The following is a 15,888-nucleotide window of genomic DNA, read 5'->3' as shown; positions in this document are numbered from 1 at the left end:
AACCCTCTGATGGGTCTCGGGCTTTGGAGCAGGACCTGCCCGACCGCTGCCCTCGCCTGGCACGGGGCTGATTGCTTGTGCATCCCACTGAGCTGGCAGGAAGGTGACTCGGGAGGGAAACCCGACCTGAGGTGATTTGATTAGGAATGGAAAAATCCAGAGAAGCCATGTGCAGGGAGCTGGAGGGGTGAGCCCTGTGACTGCAGGGCCTGGCCTGGGTGGGCAAGCACAGACACACTGCCCCTGCTCAATGACCCTCATCCCCCAGCCTACTCATTTTCTCTCCCTGAGGAACCCATCAGCCTTTCCCCAGGCTGGGAGCATCCCCAGGACGTGTCCCTAGCTCTGGCACTGCTGTCCCCTCCCAGGTTTTGAGTAAGTGAGCATTTCCTCGGGGCTTTCAATGCCACCTGGGCACAGGTGGCTGTCCCCCAGGCACCCCAAAGGTGCAGGTACAAAGGAGGGTGAGCCCCACTCTGCCTCAGACCAAACCCAACCCCGCACATGGGACACACAGGGCAATGCCTGGGGCCTGTCCCCACCTGCCTGGCACCTGCTCAGGGTTGGGTGAGGGACGTGCCAGCCCTGCCCCGCTGCCCAGCCCGCAGCCACGGCCGCACTGGGGAGCCCGCAGGGAGCCCGTGGGTGGCCGGGCGAGCTGCTGGCCCCGGGCAGGGCAGGGCACAGGGCTCGGCGTGCCAGCACTCGCCACGGGCACCTTTGATGCGGGCAGCACCAGGAGCCCAGGAGAGCCGGAGCGACGCCAGCCCGGAGCCGCACTGCGGGTGAGGGATGGGCAGTGTGGGGTACCGGTCCCGGGGGGCCCCTGAAGTCCCCTCTGGCACCATATCAGCATCTCCTAACAGTGCAGCCACGGGGAAACTGAGACAGGGAGCTGGGATACCTCGGGAATGGTGGGAGGGAGGCTGTCTCTGTTCTCAAACCGAGCCTTAGGTCAGGACCGACACGGATTGATCCTCCCAAGAAAACCTTCCATGACACCCGTGTCAACCAGCCGGGGATCTCTGCGGGTCGCAGGGGGACGGGGGGACCCGGGGGTCCCGGGGGTGGCGATCTCCGTCCCCCCGAGGGGTGCGGTATCCCCGGGCTGTGCCCCCGCACTCTCCGCACCAGCGCTCCCAGTGCGAGCCGAGCGGGCACTGGGAGCTGGTGCGGGGCTCCCTCTGGCGGCCGCAAGTGCGCACTGCCCAAGGGCCCAGGTACTCAGGCGCCCAGGTAGCCAAATTCTCAGGTACTCAAGTGGCCAGTGCCCAGGTGTCCAAGTGCCCCATGCCTGACTGAGGACCCCTCTGTAATGCTGCACCTTTGCTGCTCAGTCCTGCTCCAACTAGGGACGACGCTGCCTCATCACCCCCAGGACACATTTGTCACTTGCAGGGATTTCAGCAGATCCCTGGATAACTGCAACCACCTGCCCTGACTCCCTGGTGCTGCTTTGCTTTGTGCCCACACACACACAGCACCTGGCACCCTCACACCTTCCACCAACGGGTGCCTCCCAAGTGCCATCCTCGTGCCCACATCCCTGGGCCGTGTCCCCCAGGTGCCTCCCACCACCTTCCCAGCCTGGGGCTGCCTCCCTCCAGCATCTCCTGTGAGGTGTCCTCGGGTGCCAAGCTGGCTGATCCCATCCTGTGCCCTTGCTGTGGGCTGGCCACGCTCACACGGGCAAGCTCCAGCCCATGGGGTCCTGCACGGGGACGGTCACCAGGTAGCTGGAGGGCACATAGCCCCTCTGGCCATTCACCTCCACCAGGCTCCACTCTGTGCTCCCCTTCTTGTCATGGGGCTCCAGCACCACCACGGGCTGCCCTGCCTGCAGGGTCACCTCCTGCGGGCTCCTGGCTGTGAAAGAGAAGCCGGCGACCACCTGTGGAAGGGAGGGAAGGAAGAGGGGAGGAAGCCCTTGCTGGAGCTGGGAGTCAAGGGGGAAGGATGTGGCAGGACAGGCAATTCCAAGAGGGCACCACAGCAGTGCCATGGATGGAGGGACTGGGGACCCACCAAGGACAGTTCTCTTGCCTTGTCCACCCTGCTCCCAGCAAGGAGGACACCTGGAAAAGCAGATCCACCTTCCCACCCACACAAGGACTAGCAGGCAGCTGGTGGGGGATTGCTAGTAATGGCCCTGGAGATGTTCCCCACTCTTACCTGGAATGTTGGGGTGAAGGTGGCCACCTGTGGCCTGGGAGCTTCAGGGGATGCATAGGAATGTCTCCTTCTGTCTGTGCCACTGTCCAGGGACAGCAGCTGCATCCCAGGCTGCTGGACTTGTACCGGGCTGTAGGGCCGGAGTTTTGCAGCAGGAACAAACCCTCGGGGACCTGCAGGACATGGACACAGACAGGTCATGGGGCCCTGCTGCCTGGCACAGGCAGGACTGGTTGGAGGAGACAGGAATGACATTTTGGCTGTTGTCTGGTATGGCACACCAGCCCTGCTCAAACTAGTCCATCACTAGAGGATATCCAGGAGAAATCCCCACCAAAAGAGGAATTCCATAAATTTCTGTGTGCGTGGATTCTCCTTCCCCGCCATGACACTTCACAAGTGCTCCCCTGGGGAATCGGTCAGGACATCTGAACCTTAGAGCTGATGGCAAAGCTGAGATGGCCTTGGGCTGAGCACAGCCTGGAAGGGAGCACCCCGGACACCACAGCCTGTGTTCCAGCCAGGATAAGGAAACGATTCAGGTGAATCTGGCCCTGGTGCCAAGGTGAGGAGAGGCTGCCCACAGCGCTCACAGTACCTCCAGCATCCACCAGCCACCTGCTCGTGTTCCCCTTGGTGTCAGAGCTCTGCAGCAGAGCCACGATCTGTCCCCTCAGCAAGGTCAGGTCCAAATCTCTGCTGCCACTGATGTTGCTGGTCACTTGGTAAAGCTTGTCTGGGCCGTGCTTGCTCACGAGGGAAAGGACCTTCCTCTCCTCAGCAGGGGTCAGAGGCTGCTGGGGAGCAGGAGACACAGGAGCATTCCATGAGACACTGGGTACTGGGGCCCTCCAGGCACACCTGCTCTCCTTTCTGCAGGATCACATCCCAGGGACAGCTTAAGAGAAGAAACTCTTTCACACTCCCTGCTCCACCTCTCCAGGTTTGGAGATGAGTGTCCAGACCCAGCAGAGCTGAGCTGTTTCATCCCTGGTTATCCCCAGCCAGCTGCTCCCACAGGCTTGGGGGAAATTCTGTGGCAACCCATGTGCCATGATCTGAGCCAGCCTCCCCACCAAGGGGATTTTCTGCACTGGGAAGCCACAGTCCCAGTGGAAAAATCCACAGTCCGATCTCTCTCTTTATCCAGCTGGGCTAAGCTGTGCCCTGCCCTGCCCAGCCCCTACCTGTGTGCCCGGGCTCAGTGTGACGGTCTCAAAGGCCTGGCAGAAGGCACGGAGCTGAGCACCTGACTGCTGCAGGGTGTCCTCCACCACCTTCCAGAAGCTGGGCAAGGACATGTGGCCATGGGGCAGCTGTGGAGACAGACTGAGATCAGGGACACAGCTCTGGGTAGGGGCAGAAGGGAAGCAGGAGGAAGAAAAGGAGTGAAAAAGCAAGAGAACAGACCAGACCAGACCACTAAATTCACCTTGCACATGGGATCAAAGGTTTGATCCTCTCCTCTCTGGCTTTGAGCTGCACCTTGTTCTCCTCCTGGTCCTGGCTCAGGCCAGGGTTGTGCTCCACCCCAGGGCTTTTGAGAGCCCTCACTCTTTGTATTTACAAACATCAGGCTGAGAGTCTGAGCAGTGAGGAGTTCTAGGAGACACGTCCCAGGGGATGGGGGAAGCTGTAACCGAGCCCAGGAGCTGCCTTTCTCCTCCCTGCCTTCCTGGCACTGGGCTCTCGGGAGCTCTGAGCTCACACTGATCTCTCAGACAGCAGCACATCAATAAATTACCAGTAGTGTCCACAAACAGAAAGCAGGGTAGTGCAGAAGAGAAAATTTGGCTTTCCCCAGGCAGGAAGGAAGCAAGATCCTTACAAATGCTCCACAGGGAGCTGTGTGTCTGCAAAACTTCAGTGCCCTGATATCTGAGAGATCTCCCAAACCTGAAGAAGGCAGGTCTGGCTCAGCTCATGTGCCTGAGGGGTGTCACTCACCTGCTGCAGCTCCTTTTCTGCCTGGTGCAGGACCTGGGCAGCCAAGTCCAACTGCAGGGCGCTGAAGGAGCGCAGGATCTGCCCCAGGAGCTGCAGGGCCACCTGGTTGAACTGGGGGAGCTCAGCCACCAGCAGGTCATTGATGGCCAGGTAAGTGTTCATGGCTGCTTCCTCATCGTAGCTCACGCTGCCCATCTCACTCTTCCTCTCCTGGATCTCCTCGTAGTCCAGCAGTTTGTCCAGGCGCTTCTTGACCAGCTGCTGGGGCCCCTCCAGCATGTCTGAGAGGCTGCACAGGGGCTGCCACACCAGCCTGTCCACACGCTGCTTCTGGCTCGTGAGAGAACCCAAATTCCCACGTGAGCCCCCCAGTCAGGAGCAGGAGCCAGCGCAGGAGCAGGGGGGAGGAGATTTGGGGATCTGTGGAGGGGCTTGTGTGGAGTGGGGAGCACCTGGGACATTTTCCCTGAGGGCACACAGGATGCCAAACCTTGGGAAGGAGCAGTCCTGCCCCACACAATTCCAGACTTGCGCTCCATGGAAACAGCTGGCCAGGAACCTTTATGGCTCAGAGCAGTCTCAGCTCAGTTTCTCCCCACACCCCTGCCCAGATCTCATTTAAAGCCCTCTGCCCCTGCCTTGGGGTGTTCTGGTCTCCTCCCCATCTCCCTGGATGCACATCAGACAGACACTGCAGCTCATCCCAGCCCTGGATGGACTCAGGAGCTGTGCTGTTGTTGTGTCTCTGTCCTTGCCCTCCCTTCTTCCCTGGAGCTGCTCCCTCATTTCACATATCAGGGACTGCAGATGGATCTTGTTACTTGCTCCTGGCTCTGCCTGCTAAGCTGGGCTCTGGGGGACTGTGATGACGCTGGGGTGTCCTGGCTGCCAGCCCCTGGCAGCAGGTGGGAGAGCTGCAGGAGATGTGCAGGGAAGGAGCACTCACAAACTCTGGGAAAACAGAGCTCTGGAGGAGCTGAGAGAGGCGGCGATGCTGCTGGGCAGGTCCCTCGTCCATCTGCAGGTCACACTGGTGTGGGGTGGGCAGCAGGAATGCCTGCATGGGAGAAGAACCACACTCAATCTTTACCTCCTTCCCAATAATCCTGTGTGGGCAGCTCTTGTCAATCTTTTCCTGCAAGGTCTTTCCAGCTCAGGGGTTGCTGCTGAACCCTCTGCAGCTTCCAGAGGTTTTCCTGGTAATGCCATGTCTGGGGATTGGATGTTTTGCCAGCACTCAGACTTTCATTTTCCTCAGATGCCCCAAGGGATTTCCATGAGAAAATCGTAGCAACTGCTGACCCAGGTGATTTCAGAAGGGCAATTTGTTGTCAGGACTGATCTGGGGACACTTCTGCCTTATGCACATTATTAGAGCAAGAATTCCCAGGCTGAACAACACTTGGCCTTTTCAATCATTTAAGACCTTGAAATAATGATAAGTTTAAGGACAGATTATTCTCAAATGACACCAGCTCAAACAGTGCTGTCAAAGCCTCATCTTTGGTTTAAACTGCCCTGGACCTGAGCAATCCTTGGATGTTGGATGTTGTGCAACTCCCTGACACAACAGCTCAGCTGCAAATCCCTGGACATCCCCAACAGCTCCTGGTTTCCACAGGGCTTGAAAGAATTCCACAATCCCAAGGAGCAGCTCCTGAGGGGATGGGGCCAACTCCTGGCCAGTGGTCAAGGTTTTACCTGTAAATGGCCCAGGTAGGATGCCACATTCTCCTTCAGCGTGGCCACACTGGATGCCACACACTGGAACTTCTCTTCCAGGTCATCGTATTCCTTGTCCTCAGTCTGTAAGGAAAGAGGCAGCTTGTCACCATCATGGGCAGGGTTGATGGCCATCACTGGGGGCTGAAACAGCAGCCAGGAGCTCATGGGGCTGGGACAGGCAGGGCAGAGCCTGGGGGGCTCCATGAATCTGGAAAAGGGTCAAAACATGGGTGCAGGCAGCAACAAAGCCCTTGGTGTGGTTATGGTGCTGGGGAACACTGTCTTTCCTTTTGCTGGAGGGCCCAAGGATGCTGTAGGTCCTTTGAGAGCTAAAATGCTGCCCTGCAGTGCTCTGGAGTGTGGAGTGAGGCAAGTCCCTACATTGCTGCTATCCCACCAGTCCTTGGGATGCTGGAGAACCAGGAGGCAGCACCAGCTACCCCACCCCATGCTGGCCCTGTGCTCCCCATTCTGCTATCGAGGCACTTCAGGAGCAGCAAAATGCCCCAGAAACGAGCCCAGGAAGGGCAGCAGGGGTGCAGGCAGGGTGGAGAGCTGCCCACCTTGGCCACGATGCCAGCCTCGTGCATGAGGAGCCGGCTGAGGCGTGTGGTTTTCTTGGCAATGGAGTGGGTGTTGAGGCGTGCCAGGCGGTCCCGCAGAGTGAGGTGCTCAGCCTTGTTGTATTTGGTTGCTGCCTCGGGTGGGAGGACACAAAACAAGGGAAGAAAAGAGCAGAAAAGGAGAGTTCATGGCTGAGCAGGCAACGAAGGTGAGCAGCACAGGGGCTGATCAGCAGGATAAGCACAAGCCACATTGAAGAAGGAAAGGACTAGGAAAAACCAAAGAGAAGGGTGAGCTCCCATCTATGGGGAGCCTGATTTCTCCTGTCCCGAGGGCAGGACTGTTATTCCCTGTTCCCCATCCCCAGGAATGTGGACAGACTGGTTTTGTCCTCAGCCCCCTCCCCCATGCCACCCTGCTCCTGCAGCCTTTGGGTCTTGTCCAAAGTGGCGTTTACAGGACCAGAGCAGCTCCAGGAGCTGCCTGCACTGAGTCCGCAGCTCCACCAGGCAGGAGAGCTTTGAACTGATTTAAGTGGGAATCAGAACCCAGGAGACCAGTGGGGCTGGGCTGGGTGCTGTGTCCCCCAGCCACCCCCAGCCCCTGGGCACTCACCCACTTCCCGGCGCCGTTTGTACTCGTTGATGTTGGCATTGACCTGGGCCATGGCACCAACCGCTGCCTGCAGGGCTGAGTGGGCACTGGCACTGCTCGGGGTGTTCTCCAGGATCTTCCCCAGCAGCAGAGGGTATTTGGTGACCCTCTGCACGGGCATCACCAGGAAGAAGCTGAGGTCTGACGCACCCGTGTGAGGCCTGCCAAAGAGGGGATTGCTCAGGGTCGGTGTGCAGGGCTGCCTTCCTGCCCTGCTGCTCTCCACGGCTTCTCTGGGAGTGTTTTTGGGAGAGAGCAGCCCAGGTGTTGTGAGGCATTTCTGGCTGTGCAGCCCTGCTGTCCTCCAGCTGCAGGGGGACTCTGTCCCTGCCAGCTCCGAGGGCAGTGCCAGCCCTGGGTGGGTGTCCTGCCTCCCTGAACAGTGCTGTGCTTGTCCAGCCCTGGCACACGGGATCAGTGCTTGCCCCGTGGGCAGCAGCGAGGGAGGGTGTTGGCAGAGTGTCTCCCTTCCCACCACAGGGAAGGTATCTCTGCTGGGAATCACATTGCCTGTGCCCTAAGCAGCAAATCCCAGGAGCTCTTCCACTGCCACTCCTGCTTCTCCTGGCTCTGACAGTGTTTGTGGCCCCTGTGATAGTTCAGGTCCCCTAGGGCCATCCTGTGTCTCTCTGGTCAACGTGGGGAGTACGTGCCCTCCCTGGGGAAGGCAGCAGCTGTGGATGTCACCCATCCCTTATTTTGGGATCCATCATAAAAGATTTTGAACCAAGGGTGCGGGACCAGGAAATGCCACAAAGGTGGTGGCCATGATATGACACCCAGCCTGTGATCCATGCAGGCAGCTTGTCCAGAGAGGAGAAGGGCAGAGCCAGGACGTGAAACAGGGACAGAGAGGTGGTGGCTCAGCAGCAGGGACCTACACGGTGGCATTCAGGGTGTCCAGGATCTCCTCCTGCAGCCGGGGGTCCCTGCGGTAGCTCTCCACCAGCTGCAGGGCGTGGTCGTAGCTGGCACAGTAGATCTTGTAGACAGTCTCCATCTCTTCCTTGAACTCCTGGAACAGAGTGCCTGCGGAAGGAGAGTAAGCCTGGAAAGGAAGGTCCTTTCCCACGGGCTCAGAGAAGGCAGGGGTTTCTCCCCAGCCTGCTGGAAGGGCGAAGCCAGTGGAGCAATGCCAAGCATGCCAGGGCAGGGCTCTGCCCCCTGGGCACCCTGCTAAGCTGGGCCTGGCGCTGTCCCCATCACTGTCTGCAGGCTGGGCAGGTCAGCCTTGCCAGGAGCAGGAGGTGCCAGGGCAGGGGGCTGGGCTGGCACACCCTCCAGCATGGGTGGGCACGGGGCAGCCATGGGCACTGCACCACTTACTGATGCAGAGCAGCTGCTCCTGCCCCTGGCCGGCCGTGGCCTCCAGATCCTTCAGAAACCGTCTGGAGACATGGAGGATGTCATCAGTGTTAGAGAAGAGTCCTTCCAGGTCAAGCTCAGGCAGCTGAAGGGAACAAAGATGCCCCAGGCTAAGCCAAATATATCAGAGATGGAGCAGGTGTTTTAGAGGCACTCCTAGTGACCTTCTGTCTGCCCCACGGGACACCTCAAACAGAGCTGGAGTGATGCTCTGTTTCGGGAGGTTTTGGGAATGCTGAGACCTGTCTGGGCTCCCAGGACAGGGTTAAAGTCACGGGGTGGCTGTACGGGGTCAGACCCAATGTCCATCCAACCCCAGAGCTTGGCTGGTGATGGGGAGCTCAGGAAGGAGCACCTGCACTGATTTGGGCATCTCAGAGCTCTGGACAGATCCACCCTGCAGTCTCCAGCCCCTGGGCAGGGGGAGGTACCCGGTGTCACCTGCTTCTTCTGGAGGTGTGCCCGGATGTCCCACACACAGAGCTGCATGTTGTGCACGTAGCTGGCCTCGGTGGTGATGAGCTCCTCCACGGCCAGGCGCTGGCTCAGCTCCATCCTGTCACAGGGCATCACCTCGTAGATGGCCTCTTCAGCCTCAGCTGCATCCTCAGAGTCGGGCTCTGCATTCGCCATCTCAGCAGGACACTGCAGGGACACACAGGCAGCCGTGGCACTGCTGCTCTGGTGCCCAACCCAGCTCTCTTCCCTGTGCCTGGGGGACCCCACAGCACATCCCCAGGGCCACTCAACCCATCTGCATTTAGAGGCACGCTCCAAAACCATAAAACCATAAAGTGCCGCGAGGCAGGAGCAGGCTGGCTGCAGACACCCACGTGTGGCAGGCAGGGACTTGCCACACACACGTGCCCACGCTCTGGTGACCACGTGTGGGGCTGGGGTGAAGGCAAGGGGACCCCCAGGTGCCAGCAGGGGCCTGGCAGCTGCCACCCAGCACTGGGACTGTGTAGGGACCCATCCCCATGGGCAGAGCAGGGTTTGCCAGCCCCACTCCAGCTCCTTGCTGTCAGGGCCAGTTGTTCCCTCCCTGCCTTGGCCGTCATGCTTGGCACCTTGCCTGGCATTCAAGGGTGCTGTTCAAAGTACAAAGAGTGGTTCTGCAGTGCTGGAACAAGAGATGTTTCTGAGACAGCATGAGCTGCTTTAAAAGCCACTGGGACGGGGGGAGAAGCGGGCAGAGCTGCTGATGCCTCTGCCAGATGCTCTGGCAGCCCCTGGTATGCAATGCCAGGGCCACGCATGGCACAGCACGCTCCCCTCTCCTCTCTGCTGTGGAAAATCCGAGCTGATTCCTGATGTTTTCTTCTCAGGAAACAGGTAACTGATACCAGGTTGGCAGCTCCCAGAGCATCACAAACAGTGCTTGGCTCCTGGCAGGAAGGCCTTGAGAGAGAGAGGTGTGGCACAGCCCACCCTGGCACTGGCACAGCCGGGCTGGATCCAGACCCGGGTCTGGGCAGGAATGCTGCCAGGCCTCCCTCCTGCCTGCGGAGGAGGAGAGGAGCAAAGGCAAGGCAGAGGTGGCCTGGCAGGAAAACAGCCAGATGACACAAGCAGCAGCACAGACTTTGCCCTGCCCTACCTGCCCAGCCAGTGCCAACCTCCACAGCCAGGCTGCACCATGCCAGGTGCCCACTTCGGAGGGCAGCCCCACTCCCTGCTCCCACCGGGTCTGCCTAACAAGTGGCTGATGCAGCTAGGAGCCGTGGGAAGGGCCAGCGTCCCCTCCTGGCACACGCCCTTGCTGTGCTGGAGGAGAGCTGGGCTTGGCACAGCAAGCAGAGATGGCATTGGACCTCCACTTGCCCGCCGGGGATGGGTCACCCTGCCAGCTGTCATCCCTGCCCGTGCCATGGCATTGGCTGCGGTGGGACGTGGGGAGGAGGAGATTTACTGCACCCCTCTGGGTGCTTCCGAGGTGTCCAGGCAGAAGGATTCCCATCAAGGGCTGTTGGGCAAACCCAGTGTCCTCTGCCTGGGGTGACAACAAAACCCCAATTCACTGGAGACATGGAAAGTCCCGATCTGAGACACCCCCCTGAGCCCTGGAGGGGTGCCCTGCAGCTCAGGGCATGCCAGTATTGGGGTGTCCCTGGTCCCTGCAGCAGCATCCCCAAAGCACAGAGCTGCTCTGGGGAGTTTCCCCAGGCTGATTCCCCTCACCCCCCTGGCCTGAGACTTCAGTGGGACAAGGGAACAGTTCAAAACTAAACCGCAGAGTTTCTGGGCAGCGTTGGAGCAGGCAGACAGCGCAGGAGCAGGTTTCGTTTTCCCAGCCCCCCCTCCCAGGCAGCTTCCCCCCATTTGAGCTGTCACTGCTGCCTTGGCGGCTCCCAGCATCCCTGTCCATAACGGGGGGGGGGCTCCGGGCATTCCTGTCCATAAGAAGGGGGCTCCAGGGCCTAAAGGGGAGCACCGAGCATCCCTGTCCATAATGGGGGGCTCCCAGCATCCCTGTCCCTAAGGGAAGCTCCGGATATCCCCGTCCGTAACGCGCAGACCGGCCCGGCCCTCCCCGACACCCGCGCACAGGAATCGCCGGCTCCGGGCCCGCAGCTCCCATCTCACCCCAGGAACGTCACCCCCTCTCCTCAGCCAGCCCAGCCTCACCTCTGTTCCCCCCAAAAAGCCCCGAGCCCGGCTCTCACCTGCGGAACGGGCGCGGTTGCGCAGGTCACCGTGCCCGGCCGCGCTGCCGCTACTGCGGGCGGGGACAGCGGGCGGGCAAGGGGGATAACCCCGAGCAGGGGGGGAGAACCCCGAGCTGGGGGAGAACCCCGAGCAGTCCCGGCCCGGTCCCGACCCGCAGCAGCCGCGGTCGCTCGATCTCAGCCGAGCGGGGCGGTCCCTGCGCAAGCCCGGCGGGCGGGGGAGGCTGGCGGCTCGCCCGGCTGGCACCGGCCGGTCCCGAACGCACCGCCCCCGGCAGCACCGGCACCCGGCACGGGCTCCGGTCCGCCACAACAGCCCATGCCCCTGCCGCGGTACCGCTCTGCCCGTCCGCCCAACCTCCGGGGCAGCGTGCCGGCAGAAGGTGTGGGTGACACACCGGGAGGGATGGGGACACACCGGGAGGGACACACTGGGAGAACAGGGGACACACCGGGAGGGATGGGGACACACCGGGAGGGACACACTGGGAGAACAGGGGACACACCGGGAGGGATGGGGACACACCGAGAGGGACACACTGGGAGAACAGGGGACACACCGGGAGGAGACGGGACACACCGGGAGGGACACACTGGGAGAACAAGGGACACACCGGGAGGGATGGGGACACACCGGGAGGGACACACTGGGAGAACAGGGGACACACCGGGAGGGATGGGGACACACCGGGAGGGACACACTGGGAGAACAGGGGACACACCGGGAGGAGACGGGACACACCGGGAGGGACACACTGGGAGAACAGGGGACACACCGGGAGGAGACGGGACACACCGGGAGGGACACACTGGGAGAACAGGGGACACACCGGGAGGAGAAGGGACGCACCGGGAGGGCAGGAGACACACCGCCTCGCCCTTGCCACGGATAGCAGGGGCAGGTGCCCCACGTCTCCCCGGCATTGTTGTGTACAGCCCCAGTGATGCCCTGGTGTGGCACAGCCCATCCGTGAACTCCCGCCCTGTTATCCCAAGGTCAGGCGTGTCCCCGGCGCTGCCCCTCTGCCCTGCAGTCCCTTACCAGCTGCTCGGCCTTCCGGAACGGGGGCAGAGAAAACAGAAATGAAAATATAACTGGGGAAGCGGTTGCCAAGATTAAAGCATAGGGAACCAGTGGCTACTTAGCATGAAGGGTTTTTTTTTTGTTTTGTTTGTTTTTTTTGTTTTGTTTTTTTGTTTGTTTGTTTTTTTTGGTTTTTTTTTTCCCCCCCGGTGAGGTGTTTGCATCTTTATAAACAAGCTATTGAGGAGAGAGAGGCTGATCCCTCGTCCTGACCACAGGGAGGAGATGGCAGCACCGGGGTTTTTCCAGGCTGCTCCACAGTGTGCAGAAAGTGTCACGGTGAAAGGGACTCATGAGTTTTTCAGTGACTCATGCAGGACAAGGCAGCGTCTGTGACTGGATCCAAAACTCCCCATGGGCCAGGACAAGCTCTCTGTCACTTCCAACCCTTCCCTCTGCATCCCTTTGTGGGAGCCTTTCTGATATAGGCTGGACAGGGCAGCACAGGGACCCACATGCACCTGCTCCAGTGGCTCCCAGCCACTGCTGGTGCCACAAAGTGCCCCTGCTTGCATCCCATCCTGCCCACAGAGAGGCTGGCTGCAGATCTTGAGGTCCCAAGCAAAGCCCATGACACTGGCTGGGTGTGGGGCTGGGGTAAAGCCACCCCAAGAGGATTATTCCCAGGCTGGTCTGTGCCATGTGGGCTTCAGCAGTGACATGGTCACAGGAGGGACCCACACAGGGCTGGGCAGTGAGGGCATGACCTGGCTGTGGCCTTGGGCACACAGATGTCAGTCCCTTGCAGGTGGCAGCAGGGGTGCAGTCTTTGTCCAGGTTTGGGCTGGCATTTCTCTGTTGCCAGGAGTTCTCAGCTCCATCCTGGGGCACGAGCTCTTACTGCCATATCCAACAAAGCCATCGAGACACATCACAGCTGCTTTGCTGTGATCAGCACATCGTGGATGATCCAGGACATGAACCATGAGAGAATCAAAGCAGGGCAGAGCTCCCTCCTCCCCCAGCATCTTCATCCCACCGGGCAGGACCAACATCCCCAACCCCAGCTCCTCCCAGGCCAGCTCACACCCCGGCTGTTCCCTCAGGCATATTTCCCATTCCAATCCGGTTTTTCAGAGGCTGGAGAGCCTGGCTCCAGCGAGTTCCTTGCAGGATGGGCTTGTCCTCCTTCCTGACAGCTCCTTCCCTCAGCACAAGCTGTTTCCTTCCTGCCCTGCTGCTGGCACCACGCACCTCCCATCCAGCCCTGGGCTGGGGCTGTGGCTCCATTTGCCTCACCTGGGTGGCTCAGGGAGCACCGGGAGCAGTGTGACAGGGCTGTCATTGCTCCAGGGTTCCCCAGGAGGTGTGAGAGCAGGCTGGCTGCCCTGGCCCGGCTCTCCTTACACGAGGAAAACAAACAGGCGCCGGCTGGTCGAGCACAAGTGTTTGTATGCCAGGGTAGCGCTCAGGTGAAGCCAAGCTGAAGTGTTCCAGCATGGTGGGCTGTCCCCTGGCACCCAGCTGGGTGTGCTCCTACCCTGCCAACACAAACGTGGCAAGGGAGTGGGATGTCCCGTGGGAATGTGTGTGGGGTCACCTGTGGGACTGTGGAGAGAGGCAGGACTGATTTCTCCTGCAGCAGAGCCAGCTTTGTGCAACCCCATTGCACAGCTGCTTCTCACAGAGCAAAGGTGAGCCACCTCCACGGCATTGCCCAGCCCTCTCCATACCCACTGCCACAGCAGGAGTGCTCTGCCAGCCCTTCCCCAGCAGCATTCAAAAAAAAATCCAACCCCACGAGGCTGGCGGGACTCGATCCCCTGTGACACTCCTTGTGTGATGAGCACAGCCCCAGTCCAGGGGCTGGAGAAGCACCTGATGATGGTTCTGTGCTCTGGTTCAAAACAGGACGTGGTGAAAGCCTCAGGAAGAAGGAGGTGGATGGGAGGCAGGAACATTTGGCTGCCCAGCAGCCATCCAGGCAGAAGGCATCACCTCACCCTGGAAGGGGGTTATTTCCACCCTACATCTCATCCCGAACTTGCTGGCTCCTGCAAAGCCTTTTGCTTTTTTGCCTTCTTACAGCTACTCCAAACATTAACGCTCAGGATATTGGGATGAAAGCTAAAGCCATCAGGGGGCTCTCTGGGAACGCTCCAGACACGCTTTGAGTTAAACAGGGCTTGCTCAGAAAATAAACACATCTTCCAGCCATGCAAAGCACCACAGTTCAGGTTCTGCCTAATAACAGCAGGCGAGGGGTTCCTCTCCCAGCAGCAGGTTTGTACAGGAAAGTTACATTTCCTCTGTTTAATCTCTTCCATTCTTACTGTTCTTTGGATTTCTTTCCCGTCTAGAAAGGACCTGGTGACTACAGGCTGTTATCAGCCATTCACGATGGAAAGGAAAACACAGGGAGAAAAACAGCAGCTCAAGAATGTGCTCCCAGGTGCATCCTAATCACAAAACTTCCTCCCACACGGCAGGGCTCGGAAGTGGACTTTGCCTGCAGCCCCACGGTCTGTGTGTGCTGTGCAGCTCCAGCCACTGGGAAGGAGGAAAAAAACCATTGAAATTAAAGGTTTTCATTCTGCTGAGATTGCCACCAGCATGAGCAGCTTCTGAAAAACCACAGGGATGTAATTCCTTCCTCTTCCTCCTTCCCTTTCCATCTAATGTGCTTAGGAGGGAATGAGTGCTGTGCCTGTCTGCCTGGGATAATCCCATCCAGGTACTTGGCCAAGGCTCCCAGGCAGGTGGAAATGCAGTCAGCTCCAGGGGTCTGGATGGAGCTGCAGGCTCCAGCCACATGCCTGCAGCACGAGGCAGAGCACAGCCTAAAAATAAGCCGATAGGATTTGATCTAGGCAGAATAAGTGAGGAGCCAGCTCTTTATTTCTAAGAGGGTTATTTATGGGCCTCCTTCATGGAGGAGGCTTCAGACCCTCTTGGCCTCTCTGAGGCTACAGCAGCACAAGCTTCCTAGATCCATGATTTTGTGTTGAAGCTTCAGGTCCACCAGCCTCTGTGGTCTTTCCCTCTCCCCTCTGCTTCCCTGCTTTGCTTTTCCTACCCCAAGATCTCCATTTCTCTCCCAGGGCTGGTGACTCTGGGCCTTTCACCCATTTGTCACAAATCCAGCTGAGCCAGCTGGCAGTGATAACAGCTCAAGGAGAAAGCCAGAAGCTGGTGTGAGGCCACTGAATTCTGAGATATTCATATTTCTGCCCTGACAGAGGATCCTGATCTCTCAGGACCAGCCTGGAGAATGCAGAGGTGGGTACAAGCCATGGGCACCTGAGCTGGAATGCAGGGAGAGATAGAAGTGTCTGCAGCATCCTGCAGCTCTGGGAGGAAGGACAGAAATCCCCAGGCCAGTCCAGCCCCAGACAGGGCCACCCACACCCTGCCACAGGGCAATGCCAGTGACAACATTCCTTGCCCAAAGCATCCCACTGAGGACCTTCTGCCTGCAGCAACAAGGTGACAGAACATGAGAAAAGCAAGAAGAGCTCTGAAAATTCTGGTGGTTTCTGCTGATTACTCATTTTCCACTGATCCAATACTGATCTCCTCCCTGCCTGACTTTGGAGGATTTCTGCTCCTGTTGCATCATCACAACCACCCACCCATGGAGCTGGAACTCCACGTGAGCTGCTCCTCCTCCTCATCCTCCCTGTGGGCACCCCCCACACCCGGGCACCCCGGGCACCCCCTGCCCACGGCCACCCCCGGGTGCTGCCGCTCTCCTGCGTGAGAAACCAA

At 59.4% G+C, this 15,888-nt stretch overlaps 1 protein-coding gene across 1 annotated transcript; it reads right to left on the bottom strand.

The window, feature by feature from the left end:
* Window positions 1-1,681: 1,681 nt before the first annotated feature.
* ARHGEF37 (Rho guanine nucleotide exchange factor 37) lies at window positions 1,682-12,953 on the bottom strand. The gene is made up of 13 exons (XM_062502303.1): window positions 12,888-12,953; window positions 8,869-9,072; window positions 8,389-8,512; window positions 7,944-8,091; window positions 7,024-7,223; window positions 6,408-6,538; window positions 5,821-5,925; window positions 5,066-5,176; window positions 4,120-4,449; window positions 3,360-3,488; window positions 2,771-2,966; window positions 2,173-2,345; window positions 1,682-1,891 (listed from the first exon to the last, which is right to left on the bottom strand). Exons 2-13 carry the CDS (start codon window positions 9,058-9,060, stop codon window positions 1,682-1,684), a joined length of 2,049 nt encoding a protein of 682 aa, XP_062358287.1. The 5' UTR covers window positions 9,061-9,072; window positions 12,888-12,953.
* Between the last annotated feature and the right edge of the window lie 2,935 nt (window positions 12,954-15,888).

This window comes from Cinclus cinclus, chromosome 14 (assembly GCF_963662255.1).
Source record: "Cinclus cinclus chromosome 14, bCinCin1.1, whole genome shotgun sequence".
Classification (NCBI taxonomy): Eukaryota; Metazoa; Chordata; class Aves; order Passeriformes; family Cinclidae; genus Cinclus; species Cinclus cinclus.
The sequence above is the reverse complement of the archived record's forward strand: the minus strand, read 5'-3'. Positions and strand labels throughout refer to the sequence as shown.